General features: G+C 37.1%; 1 protein-coding gene across 3 annotated transcripts in view; it reads right to left on the bottom strand.

Moving 5' to 3' along the window:
* Positions 1 to 218: 218 nt before the first annotated feature.
* LOC107667719 (paired box protein Pax-2a-like) overlaps positions 219 to 14,695 on the bottom strand; it is a 36,544-nt gene continuing 22,067 nt past the window's right edge. Inside the window, exons 7-10 of one of the 3 annotated variants that reach the window (XM_016459458.1) lie at positions 9,739 to 9,853; positions 2,875 to 2,976; positions 1,263 to 1,349; positions 219 to 406 (exon numbers count right to left, since the gene is read on the bottom strand). In XM_016459458.1, the coding sequence (XP_016314944.1) occupies positions 288 to 406; positions 1,263 to 1,349; positions 2,875 to 2,976; positions 9,739 to 9,853 (423 nt within the window). In that variant the 3' untranslated portion in view covers positions 219 to 287. Of the gene's footprint in view, positions 426 to 1,262; positions 1,350 to 2,874; positions 2,977 to 9,738; positions 9,854 to 14,695 lie in introns of all 3 variants that reach the window. The other 2 variants (XM_016459447.1, XM_016459451.1) reach the window with 2 other exon arrangements.

The following is a 14,695-nucleotide window of genomic DNA, read 5'->3' as shown; positions in this document are numbered from 1 at the left end:
TTTATAACTTGCGATTTTGACTTTATAACTCGCAATTGGGAGTTTATATCTCGCAATTCTGACTTTATAACTCTCAATTTTGCCTTTATAACTCACAATTGTGTTATAAAGTCAGAATTGCAAGATATGAATTCGCAATTCAGAGAAAAAAGTCAGAATTGCGAGTTTATAGTAATATAAACGGGCTTCCATATCGTCGAGCCCGTTGGGACTCGTTGGGATGTTTTTGTTCCTGATTGGCCTGTTCTTCATCATGTGACCGCATGATGTCCAATCAGCTGCACTGCTCACACTGGCAGAATATGAAGTCCGAGTCCATGGGTGTGCCGCCTAATTTGGTTTCCGTGGTAACTAGTGGCGGTCATAGGCAGTGGCAGCAGTTGGGGGCGCGGAGCCTCGGGATGCACTATAATAATAGTGGGAACCTGAAAGTTAATAAGAAAGGAATGTACCATTTCAATATACCACGACAATGGCTGCATATTAATATATTAAATGCATATTTGTTTTAAGTATCATATTATTATATGATATTGTTATTTTGCTTTCACAATAATTAATGCAAATTCCACCGATGACAATGATACCAATTTTGGAAATTTGTACATGTAATAAACTTCACCCAAGATGCATTACAAACCATTTAAGTTGAACTGATTATGCAAATGACTGGGATAATATTTGAACACAATTTCAATAGTTTTATCATGTTGTTTACAGAAAACACAAATATATGTCATGTCATTTCAGTTAATATTTGGATGCTTACAACATTTAGCATGTGCACTAAAATGTTCACTGTTACTGCATTTACATTAATTACATAATGATTATTGGTAAAGATTCAATGCAGAACACTAGAAAAAGTCACAAATGAGAAAAGCTGTAGCAGATTCTATTGTTTTGGACCACTAAAATCAGAAAAATCTGTAAATGGGACTGCTAACGAATTATTATCTAGCATTAATTTCTTTGAAATCTTAAGGGACTGTTCATTAATTTCTGGCTCTCAACAGACAGTTAACCAGTTACAGTGACTACAATTTACAGCTTTCTATTATTTATTTATTTGTTTGTTTGCATTTTGAATTGTATGTATTCATTTATTTAATTTTTAAATTATATATATTAAAGTAATATTTTAAAATTAAATTTATTTTTTAAATATTTATTGCTTTTTCATTTTATTTACTTATTGTTTGTAACAAATATAATATTTTGACAGAAACTATGGTACATTTCTGTAAGAGGCAGACGCTCACTCAGTATTGCTGGGTTGCTGAATCTCCAGGCTTCATTGTAGGTTGTGTACTGTGGATGGCTGTAGGGATTCCCTGAAAATTCGCTCCCTGAAATGGGACACAGACATGCATGTTAAAATAATGCACCATCCATTTGACATCACAGTTGCTGAAAATGTGATTCACATTTCAAACATTTTAGAAAAATGTCAAAACAGAGATTTGTAATGTCTGATTTCTAAAACCCACTGTGTCCTGCTGACTGACTGCACTACTGTGCTGCTTCCTTCTCCAAAGTTTCTTTGCTGCTCTTATTACCTGGAGCGGCTAAAAATAATGCAAGATCGAACTACATTTTACGAATTAGTTTGAGCTCAGTGATCACAAAATGCCTTTCGTCTGGAAATCTGTTGGACCAGTTAATTTTTAGTCAATTGCGGTTTGATGGTCTATAGTTAAATGCTTCCTGCATTCACACACACCGGTGAAATGCTGCTTCTGTGAATGTCTGCAGGCTGCTGTAAACACTACGAGACTTCTTTTATTGAGTCAGATTGGTATCAGTGTCTGGTCACTTCATAAATGTAAGCCAGTCTAATATTTTATTATTTAAGCTTTCATCAGTTTAGAGAAGTTAGCCATTGACTTCCATAGTACGGAAAAATACTATTGTAGTCAATGGCTACCAGCAACTGTTTGATTACCAACATTCTTCAGAATATCTTCCTTTGTGTTCGGCAGAAGAAAGAAACTCATACAGATTTAAAACAAGTGGAAGGCGAGTAAATTATGAAAAAAAATTGTATTTGATTTTTTTTGGGGGGGGGCGGTGAATGTGTCATTTCTTAATGTTAAAATACTTTGTATTGTATTCCAGTTTAATGTGTTTAGACAGCTACACATTTTTTTACATTTTTGAAAGGCACCTTTTCTGCCCACCAAGGCTGCATTTATTTAATCAAAAATACAGTAAAAATAGTAATATTGTGAAATATTATTACAATTATAAAAAAGTGTTTTCTATTTGAATATATGTTAAAATGTAATTTATCAAAGCTGATTTTTCAGCATCATTACTCCAGTCTTCAGTGCCACATGATCCTTCAGAAATTATTCTAACATGCTGATTTGCTGCTCAGGAAACATCAAGAAATGTGCTTACATTTTTGTGAGGATACTGTGATTCATTTTTTTGCAGGATTCTTTGATGAATAGAAAGTTCAAAAGAGCAAAATAGAAATCTTTTGTAACATTTATAAATGTCTTTACTGTCACATTTGATCAATTTAATGTGTCCTTGCTGAATAAACGTATTAATTACTAAAATAATAAATAAAATAGTATCAGTTTGGGGTGGGTTCTCTATTTTTGTAAGATAAATGGCAGATAGGAAAATGTTTGGAAAAATGACGTTTTTTTTTTTAGGTATTTATAAAAAAAAAAATCTTAATGACTAACTTTTTTTTGATGATAAATATAAACTCCAGTGCATTGTTTTTATACTGTGCCTTTAAAATAAAATAATTTTATTTTGGTGGAAAATAATGTCTTGCGTAGCTGTATTACTTTAAAAAATGGTAATTTTAAATTTCATTGAAATTGCAAACACCGTTTTCTGTCTCGAGATACTCACCAGGAACCATTCCAGCCAGTGTGGATGTTGGGTAGCTGCCCTGTCCGGTGGGAGGGATGTGAGGTGGATATCCAGGTAAGGTTGTGTTGGCCATATCCCGACCTGCACACATAAATCACACCAACACTCACTCTCTGTTCCATCCATAAACAATAATTCATTCAGCTGATTCTCAATAGATTGCAAATTAATTTTGAACTTCACTCTTACAAATAGAGAGAACATCCATGGAACCGTTCCATTGAACAAATGGTCCTTTATGATGGAAAAAGGGTCTTTAGATTGTTAAAATGTAAGAAACACATAATTGTTCTTTTAAGAACTGTTCACTGAAAGGTGGAACCTAAAATGGTTCTTCTATGGCATCAATGCAAAACAAACTCATTCTGGTTCCTTTATTTTTAAGAGTGCTGTTGTTGAAATAATGATTTCAATTATTGAAATAGTACAGAATCTGTTTTTGAGACAGAAACACAGCAGCTACATTTGCAGAACCACTGTGTATCAAAGGATTTATTCTTGTCCTTTTGAGGTCAGAACAGAGAATAGATGTAAGCAGGGTCAAACCGACCGGCCCATACCGGCCTCCGCTAAACAGTCAATGTCTCTTCTTTCTTAGCACTAAGAAGCTCCACATTCAGAGCAATAATTGGGGCTGACGCTTGGCTGTCCTACCCAACGCCGTGAAGCCTCGACCCAGCCGAGCGCTGAGGCCTGACACCCCTCACAGACTAATGTTTTTGTTCGGGAAAGGGGGGCTGGGGGAGATGTGGAGGGTTTACTGGGGACGCTGGGGGAAACTTGGCCACCGGTTCAATTCTAATGAGCAGGACAGTGTCCATCAAAGCTCAGCGAGTGTAATCCTGAGTGGACCAGGACGGTTTGCCAATGAGTAGAAAAAAAAAAAGCAGCTAAAAATGCACTTGAACAAGACAAAAATCTGACAAAAGCATCATACTTTTTAATTTGTTTATTTAAACCAAATATTACAAACCATTAAGGGAATAGTTCACCAAAGAAAAGCCATCAAGCCATCCAAGATGTAAATGAGTTTGTTTCTTCATTAAATTTGGAGAAATGTAGCATTACGTCTCTTGCTCACCAATGGATGCTCTGCAGTGAATGGGTGCCGTCAGAATGAGAGTCCAAACAGCTGATAAAAACATCACAATAATCCACACCACTCCAGTCCATCGGTTAACATCTCGAGAAGGCAAAAGCTGTGTGTTTGTAAGAAACAAATCCATCATTAAGATGTTTTTTACTTCAAACCATTGCTTCAGCTAAAATATGAGTCAATAATCCATAATAACGCTTCCTTCAGAGAAAAAGTCCATCTGCTGTTGTCTCTCACATCAAAATCCACCCACATATTTCTTTAGAGCTATTTTGGCTTGTAAACGGCATTTGATCTGTGCAGATTTCTCTCCTGATTCAGACTAGACAACTTTTCACTGGAGAAATCAATACTATGGATTGTGGATTTTAGAAGCAACTGCTTGAAGTTAAAAACATCTTAATAATGGATCTGTTTCAGCTTTTGTCTTCTCAAGATGTTAACTGATGGACTGGAGTGATGTGGATTACTTGTGGATTATTGTGATGTTTTTATCAGCTGTTTGGACTCTCATTCTGATGGCACCCATTTACTGCAGAGCATCCATTGCTGTTGTAGTGTTAAATTTTCAGCAAATTCAGAAATTTGAAATGGACAGCTTGTTAGTGTCCATTTTTAATGTAACATTCAAATTAATTAACCACAAATTAATGTGAAATATCTTCTCCTACAGTTCATTTTCTCTTTCGAGTGCACTTGATTGAATACTTGAGTATGTTTCTGATTTACGAAATACTGAGAAATGGCATGGCTAGATTCAGTAATCTGTCTACAGGCAACAAACACATAACGCCTATTGAATTTTCTAAACCTCTTTGCTAAAAATCAGGGTGACCTTAGTATTATCTGAAAAAGTCGAAAGGTTTGAGTGCGAACACTTGCTTCAACATCGCTGTATTAAATTTGCCATGACAGGGACACCTTAATGTTCCAACAACAAGGCTATGGGAAACGTTTGACCTCTATTTTCTACATTCAGGATGCAGCAATTTATCACCAGCCAAAAAACACGGCACCCTAATTAATTACAACTAAGCAAAGGATGTTTGGAGAGCCAGATTGCCCTAATTCCCTGGATGCACGGTGAAAGTCGTTTGTTATCAAATGTGTGCTCAAAGGTTAGTTTGCTTTTTGTGAAGATGGAATAAGCATTAATTTGTGTGACTAGGAGCGTGGTGCCCTCAGGTGCGGACACGGATAGCCAGTTTGTCAGGAAGAGCGAGAGAAAGAGAGAGAAACTACTGCTTCTTTTAAGGTAACAAATTCATTGCATTTCCCAGTAGCATTTTCATTATAACTGGACAAAGTTCAGCAGAAGCAGTAGACCAGTGTTAAAGCTGTTTAAGTGGACAATAATTATATATTTTTACTAAATATTTTACTAAATTTTATAATATAATTTTTACTATACATGTAATAATTACAAATCCTATAAATATATAATAATTTTTTTATATAATATTACATATTTGTATAATTTATCTACATTTTTCACAGGCAGTAAGGGTTTTATATAAAGATAAACAATTATATTTTGTATCAAAGCATAGATTTTGTAGCAGGTTATTTTATTTGATATATATATATATATATATATATACATTTTTATTTTTTTTATTTTTTTGCAGGAAGTGTATTTTTAATAGGACAAGCTGCGAACATAAAAGATGTGTATCTGTGAGGTATTCACAGTTCACCAAAAACCCTCATCTCCTCTGGCACCGGCTGCTTCATGAATCATTCATTTTTAATAGATTATGCAAATTCCCTTGCATAAAATCAACAAGATCAATAACTGTGGGCATTTTAATTGGGGTTGGAAAACATGGAGGGTGAGTGTAATCTGTGTTTCTTTTCTGTTAAGGAAACCATTCATCTAAACACTGGATCTCAGCCTAAGCAATGGAAATCATTTAAATATTTTTGTTTTAATTCTGGATTTCTATTTGGTAAGTTTATCATGCATGTTTAAACTGGAATACATTCACATTTAGTACTACGAAAAAAAAATTTTTACTCATCCTGAGGTCGTTCTAAATCCCAAATACAAAACTTATGCATTGTATGTCATATGGACTATTTTAAAGGTGGTTTTGTCTTTATTTTTTTTTACTTGACAGCATTCATTTTCATATATATTCTTCATAACATCTCCTTTTGTGTTCCACAAAAGAAAGAAAGTGGACTGAGTTTGGGGCTCATGAAGGTGAGTAAATGATGGCACATTAACCTGATTATTACATTCATACCTGATTAATATAAACAACACACAAATCTGATTGTGACGTGAAACTACCATGAACAGATAATCAGTCTGCCAACTACAAACCCACATTCTCTCTCTCTCTCTCTCTCTCTCTCTCTCTGTCATCAGCCAAACACACACAGCGATGGCTGTAATGGCTTTAGCGTAATTATGTGAATTTTAATAAAAGCAGTGTATATTTATCTTTGACCTGAAGACGATCGTAAAACTGTCAGTAAACTTCACACATTTCACTTTAATAAATGGCAAAACAAGCACACTACGTTTTAATTAACCATCCCATCATTTATTATTAACAAGAGCGATCGAGCGAGAGAGAGACAGAGAAACAAATACCCCACGTTCCCTGTCTGCCATGAGCAAATGATGAATTTGTTTATGTAAATGTTAATATTTGATATCATTTTGAAGCTCAGTGCTGTGATAGAGCAGTTAAGGAACCAACGTCCTCTGTGCAACAGCTCGTTAGTCTGAAGCTGGTTTCATTACGTTCGTTATAAGACCAATATCACTACACATGAGAGTTTTAAAACTGCAGATCTAATTCATGTATGTAGATAAAACGTCTCGGTTACGTATGTAACCTTCGTTCCCTGAAGGGAATGGAGACGTCACGTCGTGACCGACGAATTGGGATCTCGCTTAGAGAGACCAATCCACTTCGAGTGTAAACTAAACGAGCCAATGCATGTTGGCATGTGGTAATTGCATCCAGCTGCCGCTGATCACAGCGTGAGCATAAAAAGGCAGCCAGTGCAACGCATACCAGGTTTTCACTGAGGAGCCGAGCCGGTGACCCGGCCGCTCAGCGGTGGTACAGCAGCCGTGGCGACGGGACGTGACGTCTCCGTTTCCTCCTTCAGGGAACGAGGGTTACATTCGTAACCGAGACGTTCCCTTTCAGTCGGTAACTATGAGTCACGTCGTTACCGACGAATTGGGATCCCTACCAAAGTGCCATGGGTGCTGCCCCTTCCAGTGTCCTGTGTGAGCCGCCTGCGCCCCTTTTTGGTGTAAGATTGGATAACACTGGGAAAACGTACCCGTTCCACTTGGAACAGGAATGTTGCGGAAGCCCCATCCTTCCCGAAGGACGTTTCGGAAGCAGTTACACATATGACATCCATTTAGGTGCATATGGAAGATTAGAGGTGATTGTAACCCTCTTGGAAATGATAGAAGTCTGCCAGGGAAACACGGGCTCTGAGGCTATACCGTATACTTTACACATATGGGATCCATTTAGGTCTCTACATATGGAACCCAGCCCTCTACCGGTTCTCAATGATTCATCGAGTGAGAGCCTGGCGCCAGACACTCTGCCACGTCTGGGGAGGAGCTCAACAGGGCCTACAGTACGGACACTCTGGAGCAATTTTAGCAAATGGACACTAACCGGGGTCTCTCAGTGCCTCTACCCGTTTGAGCAGAGAACACATGTTCTCTCCACACCAAGGCTATAGAATCTAACGAACGTGTTGGGGGTCGCCCAGCCGGCAGCTCTACAAATATCTGTCAGCGAGGCGCCATGAGCCAGCGCCCAGGTGGATGCAACACTTCTAGTAGAGTGAGCTCGCAACCTGAGCGGGCAGGGCACACCCTGTGCCTGATAAGCCAGGGTGATGGCATCCACACTCCAGTGGGCCATCCTCTACTTAGAGACGGCTTTCCCCTTCTGCTGGCCTCCGTAACAGACAAAGAGCTGGTCTGAGGTCCTAAAGCTTTGTGTCCGGTCTACGTAACATCTCAAGGCTCGGACGGGACAAAGCAAAGCTATGGCTGGGTCTGCCTCCTCCGGGGGCAGCGCTTGCAGGTTTACTACCTGATCCCTGAAGGGGCTAGTAGGAACCTTAGGCACATAGCCGGGCCGGGGCCTCATAATTACCTAGGAGTCAGCCGGCCCGGAATCGTCGACCGAAAATGTGTGCAGGAAACCAATCGTCCAACCTCGAGGGCTCGGGACGCGGTGGAGGTTTCCACTCGAGCCCTACCCTCTCGGCGGCTCGTGAAAGCATAACCTACATCTCCGGATCCGATTCAGGCCTTGCCACTGTCCTGGAGGGCAGCAACGCAGCCGAATCTTCCTCTCCAGAGAGCTCTCCCTCCGATGCAGTGATCGACATCCGGTCATCGGGAGGAGCACCAAAGGATACCGCTGGTACACTCTTTGAAGAGGGCCCAGCACGTTCCTTTGGCGGCTCAACTGGTTGCGAAGCGCTAGAGGAGCGATGACCCCCGAGGGTTGGTTCCCTGAGGGGTTTGCCACCACTGTAACTCTCAGACCGCCCGTGCTACTGCCCGAAGTAGTCCTTGCCTGGCTGTCGCCAGGACGAACACTAGATCGCGGCAGAGGCAATGGCGTTCCGACCCCCCTGGAGGAAACGGAGCCTGGTCCGCAGTACAAAGACGCACCCATGTAAGCTCTTTGAGAGAAATAGGCTCTTTCAGGGAAATGCTCTTTTAGGTGCTGAGACGCACAGGGGAAATGGCCGCTTGCAGCATGACGGGGGTAGTGCAGCTTGAAGTGCGCAACCCACTCGACACAGGAACGACCACCGCTGAAGCGCAGTCCGCCAACACAAGAAGCTCCCTAGAGTGCGCTAGACTCTTCACACATGAAGCAGTTTGGTAGGAGCAGAAAGATGTTGTCGCTCGGCTCCGAAGCGAAAAGCTGGTATGCGTTGCACCGGTTGCCTTTTTATGCTCACGCTGTGATCAGCGGCAGTTGGATGCAATTATCGCATGCCAATGTGCATTGGCTCGTTTAGTTTACACTCGAAGTGGATTGGTCTCTCTAAGTGAGATCCCAATTCGTCGGTCACGACGTGACTCATAGTGACCTACTGAAAGGGAACATGACTGACTTTATGTCCAGTTTTAATTTCAAGAGTTAAAAAGTATATTCAATGCATTTCTGACAGGACCACTATCGTCAAAGATGACTGACAATTAGCCTACAGTTTGGATTGGCAGTATGGTTCTGTTCTGGGCAAGAACTCCCTGCACATCCATGCAGCCTAGCATGTATGAGAGAAGGGAGAGCAGCGATAACCCCCCAGGGTAAACAGAACAAAACCAACATAAATGTATTGCAGATATCATAAAAGTTCATTAATTTAATGTAACATTTTAGAAATTAATCTAATTCAGAAGATCGAATCCTGACTGACGAGAGGAGGAGCTGGGGATGGAGGAGGGTAATTAGCCTCCATTGAGCAACGCGAATGCTGGTGATAATACCGAAGGCCCTTATATATAGTGCTGTGATAGGTGTCTCATCCCTATGGGTAGACATGGATCAGCTGAGAGCCAGCTGATGCGAGCTTGACTAATGTGACCTGCCAGAACTGACACAATGCTTGATTATTATAACTGCACAAGGCCACAGTTTGAGCATTTGTATTCTTCATAACTAATTAGCTATTAGAGCTGAATGTGAGGGGGTGAATGGTCATGAATGGGACTGATCATGTGATCTTACCTACAGGGTAGCTCTGTGACAGGCTGACGCCCAGGTCAGAGGTCGTGCCGGAGGATAAACTGGGTTTGACTTCATCCAGGCCTGCGTTTAATGCAGGGAGGCTGTATTCAGTCGCCTGCAGACCAGAGCAACATCAAGATCACATCAGCATTGCTCAACACTCTATGTACCAGACAGACTTCAGTTCCTCTGTCATTTATTGTCCTTTCCTCTTTCAAATCAAACCAACACTCACTTATTTTATGCTTCATGCCTTTTCCCCCCTCACAATGTTCTTCTTTCTTGCATTTTTAATTTTAGTTTTTTTATTTATCTACATATGTTATTACTATTACTATTTTCTCATACTTTAAGCCAATTGTTCATTTCCTGACCATATACAAATATATGTGACCCTGGACCACAAAACCAGTCTTAAGTCACTTAGGTATATTTTTTAGCAATAGCCAAAAAAAAACATTGTAGAACTTCATTTGGACAATTTTAAAGGCGATTTTCTCAATATTTAGATTTTTTTGCACCCTCAGATTCCAGATTTCTCTGATTTCTATTTCTCGGCCAAATATTGTCCTATCCTAACAAACCATACATCAATGGAAAGCTTATTTCATGATGTATAATATATATAATAATAATAATAATGATAATGTAATTTAAAAAAATTGACCCTTATGACTGGTTTTCTGGTCCAGGGTCACATATATATTAAAATCCCACAGATTTACATTGAGAGAGATACTTGAACCATATCTACAGACAAGAATATCAAAGCCTTAAGGTTGATCTCAGTACTTGGTACTTGGTCTCAGTACCTGTTACTTCAGTATTATTTATATACTATTAATATTTAGAATTAGCATTTATTTTTATATTTTTAACTTTCATTTAAATGTAATATATATTTATATATATTTATATGTATATATATATTTATACATATTATTATATGTTCAGTTTTCGTTTTCACTTAATTTTTAGGAATTTTTTATTTATTAATTTTATTTATACATTTTACTTAAGTTTAATATTTATTTATTTATTTTAAGTATTAGTTTCACTTAACTTTTAGTTTTTCTTTTTTTTTGTTGTGCTTTTATCATTTTATTAGATTTTGTATTATTATTTTGTATTTGTATTTTTTTATTATTATTTTCAGTTAGTAATTTTACTGCTTTTTCTCAAACTTATTTCAATCATCAGTTTTTAATTTTTTAGTTTTTTTTTTTTTATCTAATATTTATATTTGATATATTCCAGCTAAAGTTATGGTTTTAATAGTTTTTGTTAATGATAATCCTTACAACACCCTGAAATATTTGTTAGCATCCTCTTTGTCTTATAAAACAAAATCACTTCACTACAACAAGCCATCATTTGAGGCGGTTGTGTTTCCTATTGGCAAAACCCCTTCTAGTTTTTCTAGAAAGTAAAAATTATGACATGTTGTTGTTGTTGTTATGAATTTAAATGAAGGCTTTGATTAGTTCAGCTCATTTTATAGATAAGATAATTTCTGAAGGGCTGTTTTAGCCTTTGCTGAATCACTTATAGTTGCAAGGCCCCGCTTCGGAAATGACATTGATAAGATTTATGATTTTCACAAGCCCCTTCCATTACAGACATGCTCCTCAGACCGTGTCAGCAGATGGGGGGGATTTTTTCTTTTTTTAACTCTTTTGTTATTTAATGAGATGAGACTTCTGGTGTCTGCATGTTGAGAATGTCTGTCCAGAGTAAGTGTGTGTGTGTGTGTGTCACGGGGAGGCCCCTGACCCCAGCCATGTCTGTCTCTATCACAGATAAACTCTAATTGTGGGCTACAACTGTTTGCAGTGGCCCTGCCTGATGTTCCGCTCTTTTCGGTGGAGGCCGTGGAGCAGAACAGGCTTTTCTCATGCAGATGGAGGGGAGAGTGAAAAGGAAGAGCACATGGCTGGCAGAAGTGTGGGAGGAGAGCCTATCTCATTCAGCATCTCCAGAATGGCTTTTTAATGCCTCTAAACACAACCAAACCACTGGCTTTGCTCCAAAACCTAGTCAGCTGCCTATGTAGGAAGTGTTTTAGGCATCATGGGCACACTCTGGAAATCAAAAGCTGCTCCAAAAGGTAAGATGTTTTCTTTTGGCCAAATTTAAAGACAGGCAATACCAATGCATTGCGACAAGCTCAGTGAAAATCTATAAAATATACAATTATATAATATAAAATATATAAATAATACAATAAATAATAATGATAATAAAAATAAATAATCAAAAATAAATAAATAATGATGAGCTCATATCTTTTTATATTTTTATCTCACTGAGCTCACATACATAAACCATTTATTCAGTACCAAAAATATATATTAAAAAAGTTAAAACAAATTTTGTTATAAATTGTAATTGTTAAAATTGAGTACTTCACATGAGGAGCGCTACTTGTGTCGTGCAATATAAATGAAAGAAACTATAAACATGATTCAAAAAAACTAATTTTACTTTTGTGAAGTTATGTATTTAAAAATGTAACACGATATAAAAACAATGTTTGTTATGTGAAGTAAATGTTAACAAATAAAATAAAACTTTATATATTTTTTAAATGATACTAAAGCAACATTTCTCATTTTCATTTAATTAAACTAAAATAATTAAAATTAAAATCTAATCTAAAATTGAAATGAAATATATACTAATAAAACTGTATAGCCATATTTAAAAAACATAAATTAAAAAAAAAAAATTATAAAACAACAAAATTACAAAAATGTTAACTAAAATAAAAATCTCAATGATACTAAAAATAAAACATGCATTTCACATGAATTGTGCTATTTCTTTATTAGTTGCAGCCTTAGCTGCAGACATGTAGAACATTCTAGTCACTTTTCTTAATAATCTGATTCCATTGCAGTAATCATGATTCCTTAGAAGGCAGCTACCTAAGCAGGCAGTAGACAGCAAGGCAGCTCACTAGGTTGGGAACAGAGCCATTAAATAATAGCCCGATATAGAGAGAGAGAGACAAAAATAGAAAGGTGGTCTGGTTTAGGGATAGCGAAGGACACAAAAAAAGAAAAGTGGTCTATGAAAGGAGAAAATAGTCTGATTAATATTGCTTTAAATTAAAACTGATTTTTCTAGAGCGTTCCGTTCGCCCATTTTTTCCTTCAAAGGCTTTCCGTGTTTCCTACGTCTTTTTCCCCTCCTTTTTAATACCCTCTTTGACGGCCTTTGTGATTGCGAGTCATTTCCAATTCATTTTGGTATTGATCTTGCAGTGAAAATCAGTTTTGTAATTAGCTGCAAATTAGGCCTTCTTCTGGAGGTGAGTGCTGTCGGCCTGATTAATCGCATATAATTTTTTTTATTAATTTTTTTTACAAGAAGAGAAATTAATATTTTATTCAGGAAGGATGCATTAAATTAATTAAGGTGACAGTAAAGACATTTATGTTTTGTTAATTAAATGCTGAAAAAATTTAGCAAAGTTTCTGCAAAAATATTAAGCAGCATTTATTTTTAGTATTGATAATAATAAAACGTATTAATAAAACTTATTAATAACTGAGTACCAATAATAATTGACAACAACCTATAATTAAAATTAAAATCTAATCTAAAATTGAAATGAAATATATACTAATAAAACTGTATAGCCATATTTAAAAAACATAAATTAAAAAAAAAAAATTATAAAACAACAAAATTACAAAAATGTTAACTAAAATAAAAATCTCAATGATACTAAAAATAAAACATGCATTTCACATGAATTGTGCTATTTCTTTATTAGTTGCAGCCTTAGCTGCAGACATGTAGAACATTCTAGTCACTTTTCTTAATAATCTGATTCCATTGCAGTAATCATGATTCCTTAGAAGGCAGCTACCTAAGCAGGCAGTAGACAGCAAGGCAGCTCACTAGGTTGGGAACAGAGCCATTAAATAATAGCCCGATATAGAGAGAGAGAGACAAAAATAGAAAGGTGGTCTGGTTTAGGGATAGCGAAGGACACAAAAAAAGAAAAGTGGTCTATGAAAGGAGAAAATAGTCTGATTAATATTGCTTTAAATTAAAACTGATTTTTCTAGAGCATTCCGTTCGCCCATTTTTTCCTTCAAAGGCTTTCCGTGTTTCCTTCGTCTTTTTCCCCTCCTTTTTAATACCCTCTTTGACGGCCTTTGTGATTGCGAGTCATTTCCAATTCATTTTGGTATTGATCTTGCAGTGAAAATCAGTTTTGTAATTAGCTGCAAATTAGGCCTTCTTCTGGAGGTGAGTGCTGTCGGCCTGATTAATCGCTGGAGTAATGTCTCCCGATCGTACCCAAATTAAAATGAACTCAATTAGGCCGTTCCTTTTGCTTTATGGCTCCGACTCGCTCTTTCGGGGAGAGAAATTAATCGTCACTTGTTGTTTAGTAGTCTAATGAAAGTAAATAAAGGTTATCCATTATAATAAATCCAACACTTTTAATACGAAATTGTACATAAAGTGTTTCATATGCTGCTGTTTGTTTGTGCATGTGTTATTAATTGCTAACATTGTTGCTTTGTGAGTGTTTGGCCACATTTAGATTTTGTAAACGGCTATGAAGGAGCCGTACAGGAAATTACATCATTTCTCATGTGCCGCCGAGTGGGCGCTAGCTCATCTCGTGTTGTTTTTCCTGAGAATGTATTTTTATTTCCATCAGAAAATCAATAAACGGAGGGAGTTCTGCTCTTTGATCCTCAATGCATCACTGGAACACCAGCACTTACTGATAAACAACACGTTTATTTATACACACACAGACATAAAATAAAAAGCATTGGAAGCACACCATAAATATTGTAGTTTGCTTAGAGATCATGCTGAACTATTTTTTAGTAGTTTTTCAGACAAAGTTATCACCTTAGATATAGTAGTATATATATGTATATGTGTGAATATATATATATATATATATATATACATATATTATGTG

The sequence above is a fragment of the Sinocyclocheilus anshuiensis genome, unplaced genomic scaffold (genome assembly GCF_001515605.1).
Source record: "Sinocyclocheilus anshuiensis isolate Anshui unplaced genomic scaffold, SAMN03320099.WGS_v1.1 scaffold493, whole genome shotgun sequence".
Taxonomy (NCBI): Eukaryota; Metazoa; Chordata; class Actinopteri; order Cypriniformes; family Cyprinidae; genus Sinocyclocheilus; species Sinocyclocheilus anshuiensis.
Note: the sequence above shows the minus strand (reverse complement) of the source record. Positions and strands in the feature narration are given on the sequence as shown.